Source organism: Fundulus heteroclitus, chromosome 8 (assembly GCF_011125445.2).
Source record: "Fundulus heteroclitus isolate FHET01 chromosome 8, MU-UCD_Fhet_4.1, whole genome shotgun sequence".
NCBI classification, from domain to species: Eukaryota; Metazoa; Chordata; class Actinopteri; order Cyprinodontiformes; family Fundulidae; genus Fundulus; species Fundulus heteroclitus.
This window is the reverse complement of record NC_046368.1, coordinates 935,794-953,103: the sequence shown is the minus strand read 5'-3', so window position 1 is coordinate 953,103 and position 17,310 is coordinate 935,794. Positions and strand designations below refer to the sequence as shown.

Sequence of the window (17,310 nt, the reverse complement as noted above, 5' to 3'; positions counted from 1 at the left end):
ATCCACTAATCCATTCATCTGTTTGCTTACAGGGTTTCTAATTTGAAGTCCAGTTACTGTGGAAACATCTACTCTAGATTGAAGTAAACTTTACTATTTATACTTGAAGAATGAGCTTAAAATGAACCGAGAACTCTGGAAGTTTGAATCAGGGAAGATAACACATTTTGAAATTAAAGATAGGAATCCTGTCTAGCTGAAAACCACATGGCTGTGCAAACAACAGCTCAGCAACTATAACATACGAGTATCTTTTGAACTGCAGACAAACCACGCCTGACTTGTTTAAGAGGTCCATATGTCTGCGTTTGCATTTCAAAAGTAGTAATGCATTAATTTCAAAAACCTTTAACAGATCCTAAATTGCTGGTTGGCTTTCGTCCTTCACAGATGGTCATTTCACCGGAACTCCTCCAACATATGGTTACGATGCAGACCGAGCAGAAGAGCAGCGGCGGCACCATGACATCCTGCCGTACATCGACGACTCGCCGTCGTCCTCGCCGCATCTCAGCTCCAAGAGCCGCAGCAGCCGGGACACGCTCTCCTCAGGATCGCTGGAGTCCTCCAAGTCGGTCAGTGCGCCATCTTGTCTTCTCATCGGTTACAGCTGCCGCCAACACTCTTTCGACTTTCCTGGTGAAAGCAAACCAAAGCTTTGAGATAAGAATACACAAATATGGCTGGAAAGGGCTACTCTTCTCCTACGACAATCTTCCAATCTTTTCATTAACTGGAGCTTTTCTAAGATTACCCGTTTTTAAATTAAAATGTATTCATAACGCACATTTTCCCCACCCTATAACCCCAGACACTGGGACCCACGGAAGAAACAAATTAACCTTTTAGAGATTGGCTGCTTCTGGAGAGTGTTTGGCAGAATTATCCCTCATTCCCATCACTTTATAACTATCGTCCGTCTCCCATCTCTCCTTTTTCTGCCTTTCTACATCCGTGGAAATAAATCCATTGATGTATAACATCTGGCACGCTGTACAGATTACAGTGAAGAGGATACGCTTGTTCAAAAACACCAGACAACTGCCTTTCCTGGTACGATAAAACCCCAAGCTGAAGCACAACATTTTCTGTGTGCAATACTCTGTAAATACACATATTGGATCGTTTCAAATGGAAGGATGCTCTCGTTATAACTAATAGGCTAAAATGGTTTCTATGTACAATGCTATGCACAATTCTATGCACCATTCCCCTTAGAAGAAATACATGAAGCTGTATTAGTTCAATGACCTTTCAGTTTTTACTGGGAAGCGTGCATCTTTCACTGTGATATATGGCTACATCTGGCAATAAATGGTGTGCCCATAGACTTATTTCAATGTTTGACCTGCAAACTTAGGAGTCGGACTAATTTAAAGGGGACATATCATGCTTTTCAGTTACACCATTTCACATTTTAATCCTGCAGTTGTGGTCTATATAAAGTGGAACTGCAATGCTTTGGTCTGAATTCCTCGTTTATTTACCCCTGTTCTGAGGTGCGTCTGAGAGCAGCTCGTTTTGTCAATGAGCTGCCGGTCATGTGTGAGGACGCATCCAATTTCGACTGTTCTAAGCATGCTCAAAATTTCCTTAAAGGTATAGTGGACGATGTTTTTTTTCCAGCTTTGACTTCCAGGTGGATCATCTTATGTACTGGTTGTCCCACTTGCACGCTCTGGTTGTCCCATTGTGACGCGCTCATGTAACGCCAATGTGCGTGCAAGTTCCTTGCTAGTTTGCTCCTGCTGGCTGCACGCTTCTAGAGTTTGTGTATCCAGTTAGCTTTGGTGTTAGCTGATCATTGTAGCTCCACTGCTCTCACCGTATACTTTGAAAGTGGCTGACAGTGGCAAGACGCAAACTGTTTAACACATTTATGAGGTGAAGAGGAAGGCCTCAGAAGAAAGAAATAAGACCAGAGTGTAATCGGGAGGTTTCTCTCCCGAAAAGAGCAGGTAAGATGGTCTTGTGCATGTGCAGTTTTTCAAAAACTGACATGGCCGTTTCTTACCTCGGAAGAATTGTCCCCTCTACCTAAAAATGTTGTGATGGTTAATGTGGCGTTTACGTCTTCAAGTAACGCTTGCTGGACGACAGTATATTGCTAACGAAAGGTTTATTGAACATAGACACGACCAACTGATGACATGACTCGTACAGACTGCTACTGACTGCTTGACTGACGTACATCACGCTGCGTGCATGGAACTCAAGGCTGCGTCACACATGCGCAGTATGCAATATTATGCACTTAAACTTTTACTCTACATGACAGTTAATTTTTGCAGTGGGTGAATATCAGGGTCCAAGATGATAGCAATAGCTGGTGCTTACCCATGACTTTTAGCACGAACCCACCTGCATGAATCTGTTAATTTAAAGCAGAACTGGTCCTGCTGGCCCTATGCCAAAGCTACAACCACAGGACTCCCAAGTAATATAGTCTAAACCAGGGGTCACCAACATGGTGCCTAGGGGCACCTAAAGTCCCTTAAATGAAAGTTGCGTCATGGGCGTTCCATTTTTTTCGGGTCACGTGATCTCATGCGGCCATTTTGGGTCTAAACTCAGCTAAGCTCAGCGCGTTTACAACACTGCGAGCGACCGATTTCTTTTATTTTTATTTTATTTTTTCTGATTATTTCGAGTATTTCTTTATTTCGAAAATAAGCCACCATGCCAGGGTGTTGTGCCCACGGCTGCAGCAACAGCACTGATAAAGGGACGCGGATGTTCCGTTTTCCAAGCGATGAAGAGCGGCGTTTATTGTGGATCAACGAGTCAGTCGCTTGGACCAAGAGACGAACAAAACTTGGAGACCTACAACAAACTCTCGCTTGTGTGAGGTATGTGGGCTTTTTTTTTCTGAAGTCAGGGTTTCCCGCAGCGCTAAGTTTGGCGGCCGCCTCGCCAATATAAAAAAAAACAAAAAAAAAAAAAAAACGTGCAAAGCTTGTCTCTCCCCGCCAGTCCCCAACCGCTAAGCCGGGCGTACCCTGTACGAGTTTTTCAGTGGTGGTACTAATATACATCTCAAACTGTACGATGGAACCGCGGGGTTTAAAAAGTTCACCGCTCACGATCTGTGCGGCGCGACGCTCTGACGCGACCGGACTGCGTGTCCCCTCTGGGACCGCTCGCTGTGGTGGCAGAGGCAGGCGAGCGATGGTGGGTGACAGGGACCCAGAGCAGGGGGTCGAGCCCAGCTCACGCACCGCACCAGTGGCCGCACGGCACGGCAGGTCGCCCGGCCCGCCCCGCGAGCGGAGGCGTGCCGAAACAGGCGGCCAGCGCGTCGCGCAGACCGGAGCGCTTGCCCTCCCCCCGCCCCGCGAGCCGACGTCCGGGCCCCGCGGGTCCCGGGCCGGGCGGAGGTCGCTTTGGGGACGCCCGCTTCCCTCCCTCCGCTGGCGGGGACGGAGAGGAGGGGAGGGCGCTCCCTCGTAGCTCTGCTTGAACAGCAGGATGCGCTCACGAAAACCTCTCGACAGCCGACTGAATTTCAAACATGCTTGATTTTTACCGACCGTCCGATTTTTTTATGTGAAATTTTCTTCTGGACTTCTTGCTTTATTTCATTGTGCTATAGCATAATGTGTGTCTGATTTTTGTCCTATGGGACCAATTCTGGACTTCAAGACAGTAAAAGAGAAGTATACAGTTCACTTAAAAATGTCTCTCTCAAGTCTTATTAAAATGTAATATCAGCTTTTCTGGATGCCTAGTAGGTGATCATCAACACTCAGTTGTGTTTTATTCAGAACACCTGCCTGAAGGGTATTAGAAGGTGCGAAACGCGTATAACATAACAGTGTTAAAGTGCCTGCCTGTGGCAAGTTTAGACCCAAAATGGCGCCACTCGCTGAGTTGGCGCAACTTTCATTTAAGGGACTTTAGGGGCACCCAGTGGCCCCTGAGGACTCTTTGAGTTCAAAGGTCAGTACTGGTAGCCCTTTGTATGACACAAAAAGGTTGGGGACCCCTGGTCTAAAACTACTGAAAGTGAGGCCGCTATGCACATCCCTTCTGCCATTGCTTTGGCCATACACATCTCCAAATTGCACATATACAAATGGTTCTGAGAAGGAAAGTGAAGTTGTGTTTTTTTTTTTTTTTTCAAAGTACAAATGTATTTGTCTCACCATCAAAGAAAAGCCCTGAGATTATATTTAGTGAGGAAGAGGACAGGGGAGCTTTTTAAGGTTATAACGTATTTTTACAATAGTTGCAGTGCGACTCATAAAATCAACTTCAGACTTCAAAGCCTTGGTGTAAACAGCTCAGTGATCCGTAAACGATGGCATCAAATTTTGTGAATTTAATTTTGTATGATTGTTGCAGAGACATGTACACAGAGAGCTTCATAAAGGCAAAACTATTTCACCACATGGCATGTTTCCTGGTGTGCTGTTCCCTTCACGGAAAACTCCTTCACCTTCACCTTCTCATATAATAAAAAACACTGACGTCGTTTCCTCCTCCACAGTTATACTGAAACTGAGTTAGGAGATACAGAAAACTCCCATTTTTACAGGGAATATCTACAGACTGTGAAGTCAAGAAAACATCCTAGTTTAGATGTGATATCCGGGGCAGTAGCATTGTGCTACAATAGCAGCTGAAAACAAAACAGTTGGCAAATACTGTGACAGCAATGGCATACTAATTACCTTTACATTAAAATGAGGTTTTTCAAAGTTTTTGAAGGTTCTGGAGACCCAAGGATCATCTTAATCTATTATAGAGGACGCCTTACAGAAGTAATACTATTTCTAATAATACATTGCTGCTGCACAAGGAGTTTGTCTTTGGTTAAAGCCTTTCATTTAATGGATTTCTGTCTTATCTAATCTCATATATTATTTGCCGGTGATTCAGGGCAATGTTTCCCTGTTTCTTTCACAGCAGTTTTAGAGCTGTAGCAGTTACTCTGAAAGTCAGTTAAATATATGATGTAACACTAAAACAACTCTCCCATAACAAATTCCCAGCACAGTCAAACAGACTTTCATTAGCTGCCAGAGTATCTATCGTCCTTTATTTGCCCTTTGAAAACTCCTCCACAGACATCATCCCTGTCTCTTCCTGTAATTTATGTATCAGAGCCCAGACAGGCTGCGGTTGGCTCAGCGTGAGTCGGTGGATTTATGATGTCACTGCGATGAGTCACCATCAGGAATGATTGGATTTTCATCAATGGCTCCTTTTTCAGTCCTACTGTGACTCTTTTCCCACATTAAAAAGTACAAGGAAGAGGAGAATAGTGGATAACTGTTCCTGAAGACAGTTAAATTGCTACTATTGCCGCAGAAGTGTAAATCAAAGATAGCGGTCTTCCTCAACCTATAAAGCTGACTTTTCCTTTAGCTTTTAGGTTTGACTATCAGAGCTGCAACGCCATAAAGCATCTGAAACTTCACTGTTGTTGCTTCTCATATAATATTATTGGCGAGGTCATTCTCATTTTTGCTTAGCTGACATGAAATCCACCCTTTCTACAGAATCTGGAAGTGCAATACTGAGTTACTGGGACACAGCCAAGCCGAGCTGAAGATTAGAGGGATATCACGTTGGGAATTTTGGAAGATTAAGGATGACAGAAATTGTTTTTAAACAAATTCTAAAATTAAAGAATTAGTGAGATTACAATTTGCTGTTTTCTTCTTAAGCAGTTTTTTTATTATTATTATTATGGGCAGAATTCAGCAGAAAGCCTCCTGCAAAGAATGACAAATCAGTGAAATTTCAGCAAACTTGTTGTTGAGATGCTTTTATTTTATTTTTTTGTCTATCCAAATTTTTCCTCTGCGACCCTCAATCGTCCGGAAACGAGCAAGAACCGAATCAGATATCAAGGAGTCTTGTTTAGGTGTGTTGCTTCAATCACGCAGCCAGGTCCCTTTAAGGTGTACCCAAAGATGGGCTCATTAGTTGTCAAGGCAAAAAATAAGGCGTTGAATATCTGGGCACCTTCTCAAGAAATCTTCAGTGGTCTGAAAGGATGAATAAATGCTTAACTTCTCCTTTTTTCAGGCACTGAAGCTGTGTAACCCTGTTCTCCATGTTTAATATGGACCCTAATGTTACTTTACAAGCAAGGAGGCTTGTCACAGCTACTTATTTTTTTTTTCTTTTCTTAGGGCATAGCTATCAGCTGGTAGTGTAATAATAAGTGTAGAGTAATTTTGTGTTGTTGTTAAAACACTTAAAATAAAACTCACAACTCAGAGAACTCAGAATATAATCACTATTTTTTCTTGATTTACATGAGCAATGGAAACACAGCTCGAAACTATAACCAGTGTTATACATAATGCAGTACAAGTCACAACCCTTCCCCAGGCTGCCATCATAAACAGAGAAAAGAAGGTATAACAGAATAATAGAAATAAATAAGACAGAAAGAGATCACACTGTACCCTTGAAGCATGAACTTTTAAAGATGAGGCACTGTTACGTAAAGAGGACGAGACTGTGGATAAGACTGCAGTGTGTGCTATATATAGCTTCATTGCAATTTAATACAAGCTTATTGTTAGAAGAACAATATTAGTCTGTTTTGATTTTTGAATAAATATTTGAATCAGTTATTAGCTTCTTAAAAATGCATTCCTTTTTTATGTTCTGAGGACATTGTGATATGTTAAATTTTTTCCAAATTTATGATTGTTGTTGAGGAAATTCTGATTATAAATGAACAGAGTCAGTAATAAGCTGCAGCCATGTTAAGATATCTGTTAAAACATCTTCTTGACGATATACCTGGCCTAGTGGTTCGAAGAGCAAGGCACTTGTGTCCTGGGAAGGGTACAAGTTCCCCGGTTTAAATCCCAAAGACTGCTACTCTGGTACCTTGACCAAGACCTTGACCAAGAACATTTCTAGGATCAAAGGACTAATGTCTCAGCAGGATCTGGAAAAACTAATCCATGTATTTATTTTTAGTCGAATTGATTACTGCAACGGTGTTTTCACAGGTCTGCCTAAAAAGTGGATCAGACAGCTGCAGCTGATCCAGAACGCTGCTGCCCGCGTCCTCACTAAGACTAAGAAAGTAGAGCACATAACCCCAGTTCTAAAGTCCTTACACTGGCTCCCTGTATCTCAGAGAAAAGACTTTAAAATCCTTCTGTTAGTCTATAAATCCCTAAATGGCTTAGCACCTAAATACATTACAGACTTGTTATCAGTGTATCAACCCTCCAGACCACTCAGGTCTTCTGGCTCCAGCCTACTCTGCATACCTAGAACCAGAACTAAACAAGGAGAAGCAGCATTTAGTTCCTATGCTCCACTTATCTGGAACAAACTTCCAGAAAATTGTAAAGGTGCGGAAAGCCTGAGTTCCTTTAAATCAAGATTAAAAACACATTTGTTTGAGATTGCCTTCAACTGTTCTAGTTAACTGAATCACCACTTTTTTGTTCTTTTTTTTCTATCTACATTTTATTCCTACTTGCTTTTATTCTGTTTTATTTTGCTATATTTTAATCATGTAAAGCACTTTGCATTGTCTATGTACTGAATTGTGCTATATAAATAAATTTGCCTTGCCTTGCCTTGCCTTGCCTTGCCTTGCCTTAAATGTTTCCAGAGCACCGCACTGTGGCAGCCCACTGCTCCCTAAGGGCTGGGTTAAATGCAGAGGACAAATTTCATTCAAATGTACAAAAGTTGCAATGACAAAGATGGCAATTAACAACAGAAACTACTTCCTGTAATTATTTCCCAAAGACCGCAAAGCAAAAGGAAGGAGGCATTTCTAACAGCTTTCAGACCAAAAACAGCATGAGCTGTCCCATGGGTTACACTGTTGAAAAGAGCAAAACAGAGGCAATCTCTTCAAAATAAATATGTGTAAGTGGAAAGTCATACACTTGTGTCTCAACCAGGCAACATTGCTGATCTCAGTGTACATCTTCTACACCTTTCTTTTCAGTTTCACTGGAACTCTTCTCCACCCTTTCCAACCTGCCTGGAGATGTTTCTTCACCTCTTTTCCTCACTCGCCATTGCTCTGGATTGTTGATCCTAATTACTTAAAATCCTCTAACTTCTTTATCTCTGCTCCATGTAACGTCATGGCTCTGCTTGAGTCCCTCTCATTCACACACATGTATTCTGTCTTGCTACAGTTAACCTTCATTTATGTCCTTTCCAGGGGAAACCTCCATCTCTTGAGGTTTTTCTCCATCTTCTCCCTGCTCTCAGATCACAGTGTCATCTGCAAACATCATAGTCATGGAGATTCTTGACATATATCATTCTGTCCATAACCACAGCAAACAAGAAGGGGCTCAGATCCAATCCTTGATGCATTCCCACTTCCATTTTGAACTTATCTGAAAAGGGTTTACAGATATTCAACTGAGGCTCTTATAATATTGACGCGGGAAAAGGGAATGCGATAGAGCCCCAAATGATGGTTACATCAGCTTCTTATAGATCACCAGGGACTCGCCCATGCAAGAGTGGCACACCCCTTGCATGTCAGTAGGAAATGTGTCACCACTGGGAATTATCTGTCAGACTGTGGAATAGCATGCAGTCAGGGTTATCCAATTTTATGGGCTGCCCAGATAACTGATTGTTTGTTTATCCGTCCATTGTCCATATGTATCTACAATGCTTATAAATTATCTGTTATTTTCCCAATAACTGCTTTCAATAGCACCAGCAACCTGTAGCGTCATCTAATATCTAACAACACTTCACCACTGTCTTACAGCTCTCATACATGTCCTGTACCACTTTAGCGTACTTCTCCGCTACTTCAGACTTCCTCATACAGCTCTTCTCTCAACACCTTGTCATATGATTTCTCTTGATCTACAAAAAAAACACAATGCAGCTCCCTCTGACCTTCTCTGTATTTCTCTTTCAACATCCTCAAAGCAAATAGTGGCTCTGTAGTACTTTTTCTTGGCATAAAACAGTTCTGCTGCCCACAGATGCCCACTTCTGACCTCAGCCTAGCCTCCACTACCGTTTCCCGTAACTTCATCGTGTGACTCATCACATTTACTCCTCTGTGGTTGCCGCAACTCTGCACATCCCCGTTGTTCTTGAAAACTGATACCGGTAAATATCTCCTCCATTCCTCACAAATCGCCTCACACTCTAAGATCAGAGATCTGAACAGCCTCGTCAAACTCTACTGCTGTCTCTCCTAGACACTTCCACGCCCCAATAGGTATGTCTCATCAGACTGCATTTCCACTGTTGATCCTTTTCAAACCCTTCCTTGTTGTCTTTTTGCTACATGCTGACCGACAACGGACACTTCTTCTGCACTTTGCTCTCTCATTCTACTCATTCGTCTGCCCTTCAAAGTACTCCTTCTATCTTTCTGTCACACCTATTGCATCTGTCATTACATTGACATTTCCATCCTTAATTACCCTGACCTGCTGAACATCTTTCCCAGCTCGTTCTCTCTATGTTGCCAACCTGTATAAATCTTTCTCTCCCATCTTACTGTCCAACCTATTGTCCAAGTCACTATATTACCTTTGCTTAGTTTTTAGATCAGACATAGTAGCATAGTTGCAATTAGGGAAAATCTGCTGATAGCTGATGAGAAGAAAAGAAAATTTGATTATTGGCCAATTGATCAGTGCATCTCTAGCATGACAAGCCAAATTAAAATTGATGTAACCCTTCTGGGGAAACAGAGGTGGCCGTCATTGTGAGGAAAAAGTGGTGATGAGGTGCTATGCATGCAAATCCAGAGAAGAATATGAGGGTTGTGACAGAGCTCTGTTTCTATATGGACCGAACTCAATGTTCATTGAATATATGTTTTCTTTAAATGTTTTTCTAACTTGCCGAAATGCAATACAACCAGAACAATTTTGTATTCAGCAACACCTAAATAGATGTAATTTAAAATACTTCACTGGAAAATAAAGGAATTTACAGCCATATAAACAATTGTGTTCTTATTTAATTTTATTTTTTTTTAATTTTTCTTCAAGATGGAAATATACGTAGTGTGTTATCAGGCCTGGCAATTCAACAAAGGGAAAGTAAAAGAAGTTTCTGAGATAAGGAAATAAGTAATAGTCCAGTGGAGTAACACAAATTTATTAGCTGATACCACAAACCTCCAAAAACTATTGAGTCTACTGATCTCTCTGCAGCACATAACACAGCTATTGTTGCTGGAGAGGCAACCACTCAAAGTCAAATCTCATGTAATACATTGACCCGAGAAGGATAGAAACCCACCTGTATTATCCAAAATCAGTTATTACAGAGATGCAACTTCAGACTTTTTGCAGTCAAAAAGTATATTCAGCCTTGCATTTTCACTGCTGGTTAACATACACCTATGTAATGCAGTCTATTATAACCCTGGAGGGTTTTGTAATTTTCTGGGCCCCATCCGTTCTCTGAAATCTGCATCAGCATCTACTTATGCAGTGGCCATGGAAACTGGTTTGAAACCCATTTGCCCCATCATTGTAATAAATGCATATACGCCCACAGACATTGACACTCTCCCGGTATGTGTGTGCAAAAGCAGTGTAGATAACAAGATGCAACATATTGTTACCCTTCTTTGTAAAACAATAATGACTAGTGCTATTGTATGATATTCCAATTGAAAGTAATAGACAGATGAACTTATTTTTCAAGTTATTACTGCTATAAGGATGAGAAATGCTGTCATCCCTCGTTTGGCCCTTGTCTCCGGCAGCCTGAAAATGCTTTATAGCATTAGAGCTTTATAGAATGGGTTTATGTGGTCGAGCAGCTGCATTTTGGCCCTAATATCACCAGGAGCAATGCAAAGCATTGGATGCAATAGTGTAAAGCACATCATCACTTGACTCAAGCAGTTGTTCTCAGTCTTGCTATCTAATATATATATATATATATATATATATATATATATATATATATATATATATATATATATATATATATATATATATATATTTTAGGTAGATTGACTCAACCTGTTAATTTCTGTTAAAGCACCTCTCAACGCTTTAGCATATAAAGACATTTAAAAATAAAAAGACTTGTGCTTCCAACTTTTTGAGAACAGTTTGGGGGGGGGACCCATTCCAAAATGACGGTGCACCCATGCACAAAACAAGGGCCATAAAGACGTAAATGAGTGCGTTTTATGTGGAAGAACTTGAATGACCTGCACACAGCCCGATTGTAACCCGACTGAAAACCTTTGGGGTCAATTAGACTGGAGGCGCCTTCTCATCCAACATCGATGTCTGACCTTGCAAATGTGCTTCTGGAATAATGGTCATAAATACCCCCAAATATATTCTTACACCCTTTGGAAACTCTTCCCAGACAGAAGATTTGAAGCTATTTATAGCCTCAAAGAGTGGGCTGACTCTAAACTTTATGAATTAAGAATGGGATGTCGCTCAAGATCAGATACAATATATGCAAAGACAAATGTGCAAATACATTTGATAATATGCATTTGGCAGTTTTGATATGTACTTGGTTAAATACATAAACTAGTTTCATCTTTGTCATGCTGGATAAATTCCTTCTGCTCCTTGTTTAGATGCATGGTTTGGTTTGTCTTTTTAAAGTTTTGTTATCACTACTTTTGTTATTTTCTGCCAACTGTTTTTATTGTTTCCCCAATTTTCTAATTTCTTCACTTCTTCATAGCTTCCAGAGATGAAATCCCTGGACCTCCAGACTGGAGCCAGTGTTTGTGTTTCTCCTGCATGCACATATTTAAACCACAACCTTTTTTTTTTTTTCCTGCCATGGGAGACCCTGTCTGTTTGAGTTATTTCAGAGTTTGTGGTTAAACAAGACAGCCCGAGGAGTTTCTGTGTTGTTCTGTTTTCTCTCATGTCTGTGTTCCTCGGTGAGCTTTGACTCAGCTGAGGGGAATGGTGAAGCAGCCAGGGATGTTTCTTTTCTTTTTTTTTTTTTTTTAGCAGGATGTCTTTGTTTCATTGAGCATTCCTGCAACTCTTTTATGGTCAGCCTGTAACTATAAACCCTTAATGTCTTATTCACCATCTTTTAATCATCTTATAGGAATAAACAAGATTTTGTCAGGCGAAATTAATTTGCCTTTTCTTCTTAGAAAAAAGTACAAAAGAATGCAAACATTGACACAATTGTTTATTTTGCATGACATAGAGTTGTTAGACAATTTTTTAAACTTCAGATATGTTTATGTTCTTCACAGACGGAGTGTGACCTTGAAAAGGGTTTGGAGATGAGGAAGTGGGTCCTGTCCGGGATCTTGGCCACAGAAGAAGCATACCTCAGCCACCTAGAGGCACTGCTCCTGGTGAGACAAGCATCATTGCGCAATACCGTCCTGTCATTAAGTAAACGTCAGGTAACGCTGTCTGAAACCAGAGATGGAAGTCAGTTTTCGCTTTCCTTTTGTTAGCACCTTTTAACTCGACGGTTTCAGTTTCAGCTCTTTGTCTTCCAACATTTCTGCTTTAATCCACTCATCAGCATCCATTGTAGGAGGAAGAGAGAGCAGGTTTCTGCAAACTACGGATAGGACGTCTTTACTCATGAGTTTTGGCCGGCTGGAGGGCATTAAGTTGCTGAAGAGATACATTTTTCAAGGTTTTATAAATAATACGTAGTGGGGCTATAAGAAGAGAATTTATTTCATTATTTGAACCTTTTAAATATCTTTTCTCCTTACAACCACAAACTTTAATGTGATTCATTGGGAGTATAAGTGAACGACCAGCACAAAGCAGCGTGTAATTCTGAAGTGGAAGGAATTGATACAGGTTTTATTTGTTTCAACATGTTTGCCCGTTGTTCTGGCAAAATAACTCAATCGATGAGATCTGAACTTTAATTAGGTCTTTCTAATACATGGAGATGCTTTGATCTAAAGTAGTCTTCTGGCTGTATGTCTTGCCTCCTTGTCTTGCTCTACCTAGAACCTCTGCCTCAGTCTCAAGTCTTTTGCAACAGGTTTTCATCCAAAATTATACTGGTTTTAGCTTCCAATCAACTGAAGAAAAGCCTCCACACAGCATGATGTTTTCTGCCACACAAAATGTTTTACATGTTGTTACATAAAGTTAATTTATGTTCATCACCATAGATTGGCTAGCAGCAAACTGCAAATGGACCTTTTTATGTCTTTCTTTCAACAAGAGTGGTCTTCAAGCCAGTCTTCTAAAAAGGTCAGATTTTTGAAGTGCACAACTAATAGTTTTCATGTCATCAAGTACTCCCACCAGAGCTGTGGACCTCTGCAGCTCCTCCAGAGGTACCACGGGCTTCTTGGCTGCTTCTCTGATTAATGTTCTCCTTGCTCGGCCAGAAAGTTGAACTAAATAGTTATCATTCTAGATTTGAAGTTTTGTTATGCTCTTTCCATTTTGAAATGATGGATTGAGCAGTGGTTTGTGTATTCTGAGCTCTTCAAAGCATTCACACTCAAAAGGTATTAACTTTTGTCAGGCATGTGCATATTTACCTCACATGTGCTGTAAGAGTTTTAAATAATTCTGCAGTACAGAAACTAAATATGTTTAATTGAGAAAGATGCTCTTCACTGAGTGTAACTCCCCCCCCTCCCCACCCCCATGTCTCTGAAACCTGCTGACTATTGTGTGTTTAAGGGGAATATTTTGCATCCATCCAGGGACAACAGATAGAAAATGTCCTTTTGACCTAACTGGTTTATTAATCTGTGCTTTCCTTTCTTAAACCAGCTAAACTAAAAATCTGTTTGTTGCTCTCAGCCAATGAAACCATTAAAGGCTGCTGCCACAACGTCGCAGCCTGTTCTCACAGTGGCCCAGATAGAAACCATCTTCTTCAAAGTGCCTGAGCTCTACGAGATCCACAAGGAGTTCTACGACGGACTTTTGCCCCGCGTCCAGCAGTGGAGCCACCACCAGAGAGTTGGGGACCTCTTCCAGAAACTAGTGAGTTTTTCTTTTTTCTTTTCTTGGCTCAGTACAGTCTAACCTCCTATCAAAGGAAAAAATCAAAGGCTTGGTCTGTTTGTGGTTGTAGTCTGTGTGCAGCCATGACAGCAGCTGGGTCCCTGGGTGTAGCTGCGTGACGTTACCCCTAATCAAAGTGACAACATTGGGCAGCCCGAAAGGTTGACAGCAGTGGAAAAGGACATTCGGGGTTCTGCAGTGACATTTATGTTCTCTGGAGGCCCTCCAAAAACAAACCAGTAGAGCCGCAATATTCCTTATAACGGATTATCAAACAGAAGCAGAACCTGTCAGTTAGATTTCATGAACCGACAACAATGGCAGATTGGGTTTTTCTAGCGATCTGCCACGTTTTCATCACGAATTTGCACAAATTGAATCTGGACGGCCTTTCCTTCCCCTTATTCCACCCAAAACAGCTGCTCGCTCTCTTTCTGTCCCACAGCAGTTTCTTCCAAAGATGTCGCGGGCCAAATGTACAGTACACTGGTTCTACTTAATCATTTTCACAGCGGGTCAATTAACTCACAATGAATCATTTGTTAATACTCTGAGAAATACAGCTCCTCTCCCACTGATCTCTCCCTCGTGCGCCTTGTCTGTCTCTCCCCCTTTTCGACCGGTTTATGGTCTGACGTGCACATGCACACAGAGGGGAGCGCAGGCCTGCCTCACAATGCCCCCTTTCTGCCTCAGGCAGCTGAGGCCATCACGACGCTGTGTGCTTTGTGTCTTCAAGAAGCTGCTATAAATAGGAGCTGCGTTTACCACACACACACACACACACACACACACACACACACACACATACACACACGCACTCTCTCTTGCTCACAATCTTATTAATGTGTCTCTGAAGGCTGCCTTTGGGCTTTAGATCAGAAAGTAGAATTGAATTTGTATTATTATCTGATAAAGATGCATGAAAAAAAAACAATAAAAATGATCAAATAAATACATTTTATTTTGCATATTTATTTGGTCTTTTTGGTTATGTGGATGAATGTAACTTCTATTTCTAACCTGTAAGCAACAAATGTCGGCAGAAATAAATGTAATAATAAAAATTTGAATAATTTTCAAACATGAAATAAAACCTTCATTTGTAGTTTGAAAGGGAGACAGAAAAAGCCAGCGCTTATTAAATCCCCCCCCCCCCATTTCACTTGCAGTGTATGCGTTTCAGTCTAGAATATGTAAATCTAAATTTATTTTTAATATAGGCGCATATTGATTCTTATGTTGATTGTAAAGAATTACGCTATCAGCACAGTTGCTGTTGGCTGTGAGAAATGGTTGGGAATGGTGCACATTTTATCTGTGAACAGTCTAAGAAACACAGGCAACATGGAGTCAATTCTCCATGAGTAATGGTCCAATAAGATAAGTTAATACCAGTCTTTGGGGCAGTATGATATTATGTTATGATAAAGGGTGCCTAGTTTCAAAAGGTTAAAAGTTTATATTCATCATTCAGGTTTTAGTAAGTATGGAAAATAGAAAACTGATAATGGAAAAATGTTTCTGTTTCCAGACTCCTATTTTCTAAAGTGTAACATTTTAAATTCCTCAAAACACTGTGTTTTAGATCAGTAGACACTTTAATGAGATCAAACACTTAAATTTGCCACCTCTTAAATGAAGGTTAAGATTTTACCCATCGATGTTTTGGTTTTTCCAGATGCGTATTGAGAACCCAGAGCTAAATACACACCCAAGAATAAAAATATATGGTAATTTCACTTCCTATATGGGTTCCAGAAACCTGGAACCTTAGTTTTGAATCTATAGGTCTGGTTTAGATGCAGTACACGGAAACCACTGTTTTTTTTTTTTGGTTTTTTTTTGTTTTTCATTTTTGGAAGCCAAAAAAAGAGTAATGATCACAGATTTAATTGGGGCCTGCCATAGCATAGGAATGACTGGAGCTTCACAAAGCAGTTCACTCCCCCGTGCAATGCATTGGAGGCAGCTATTATTCTCCACCTCTAAACTGGACTCTTTATAATTATCCTGTCGACATTAATGCAACCCAAACCATAGGGTGCACCCATACAATGTGTAGAGTATATCAAAATGGCATCAACTCGAGATGTGTGCTATTGCTTCAATTGGCGTTTTGAACTGACATGGCATCGTAATTAGCCAAAGACCACGTCCAAAAGGCCCATAGGAGAAATCAATCATCAAAATGCACAATTTTTTAGACGTTTCTATGGAAGGAACTTTCTGAAACTGTTTTTGTACCTTTTTTTTTCATTTTAACTTTCATGGCCAGAAATTTCCCACCGTAGTTATCATTGTATGATTTATGTCTGCCTTTACAAAATGCCTGGTGTGATGTTTTTCTTTCACAATCACACAGAAGTCAAAGAATATCGAATCTCTGATTGTTTTTGTGGCACACGGGCGGAGCACACGATCAGGAATAACTCTCCAAACTCCCTGCAGAAAGACTCTAGGTCGAACTCAAGGTTTGAACAAAAGCCATCATATTTCAAATAGCAGATCCTTGCACAATCGGGCTATACTGTGCTTTCAAAATAAGACCTAAACATACAAAAGCTTTATATTTCCCACTGTACAAAATTACAGCATTGGGCTTAACACAAATGCTTGGATCAGTGTTGGAAATGGGACTATGTTGGCCTTTTGAATAAGGCTTACCGAAATTTTCAAAATGAAAACTAACTTGTTAGCTGATGAAATAGTACACAGTGTTTTTGGCCTGGGAAAAAATAGGCTCCACATGATTTATGGACCTAATGAATATTGAAAAGAGAAATATGTAGGACTTTCAAACTAAGACCTAAACATACTCTTCAAAATAAAAGCCTTCATATTCAAGCAATTTATTGCATAATTAGGAGATACAGTAATGCTAGAAATCAACCAGTGATGGAAGTGGGTCTACATAATCCTTTCAAAATAAAAGCATCAACATTCTGTAGTTACTATTTGTATTTTAAACCAACAGTGGACAATTAAATAATTTTGGGGTAGTCGTTAAAGTTAAATTAATAGATTTTTATTTTTTTTGTTAAACAAATTCTTCTTACCGCCACCCAAGGCAACTCTCTCTTTAGGGTTCCCAAGAAAAACAGTAGTTGTCAGTAATCCAGAGGGATGGTGGCTTTCCATTGACATCTGTCTATTTTTTAGAAACAGCTGATCAGATTAGCACAGACATTCATATAGAGGTGACCTTTGACCCACACAAGATGTCATGAAAGACAGAAGGGCTTCCATCAAAAGCCTGCATGACACAATAGTACCTATTTGTTCATTTTCATCAACTGACACAGAGAAACACAAAATCTGTTCTGTGTTATTTTAAGCTTTTCAAACGTTTAAGGTCAAACCTTGTGCA

The 17,310-nt window shown here is 40.5% G+C and overlaps 1 protein-coding gene across 1 annotated transcript in view; it reads left to right on the top strand.

The window, feature by feature from the left end:
- Positions 1–390: 390 nt before the first annotated feature.
- Positions 391–17,310, top strand: part of LOC118563868 (breakpoint cluster region protein-like) — a 46,840-nt gene continuing 29,920 nt past the window's right edge. Inside the window, exons 1-3 of the mRNA XM_036139815.1 lie at positions 391–575; positions 12,194–12,298; positions 13,734–13,919. Of these exons, the coding sequence (XP_035995708.1) occupies positions 12,224–12,298; positions 13,734–13,919 (261 nt within the window). The 5' untranslated portion in view covers positions 391–575; positions 12,194–12,223. The remainder of the gene's footprint in view (positions 576–12,193; positions 12,299–13,733; positions 13,920–17,310) is intronic.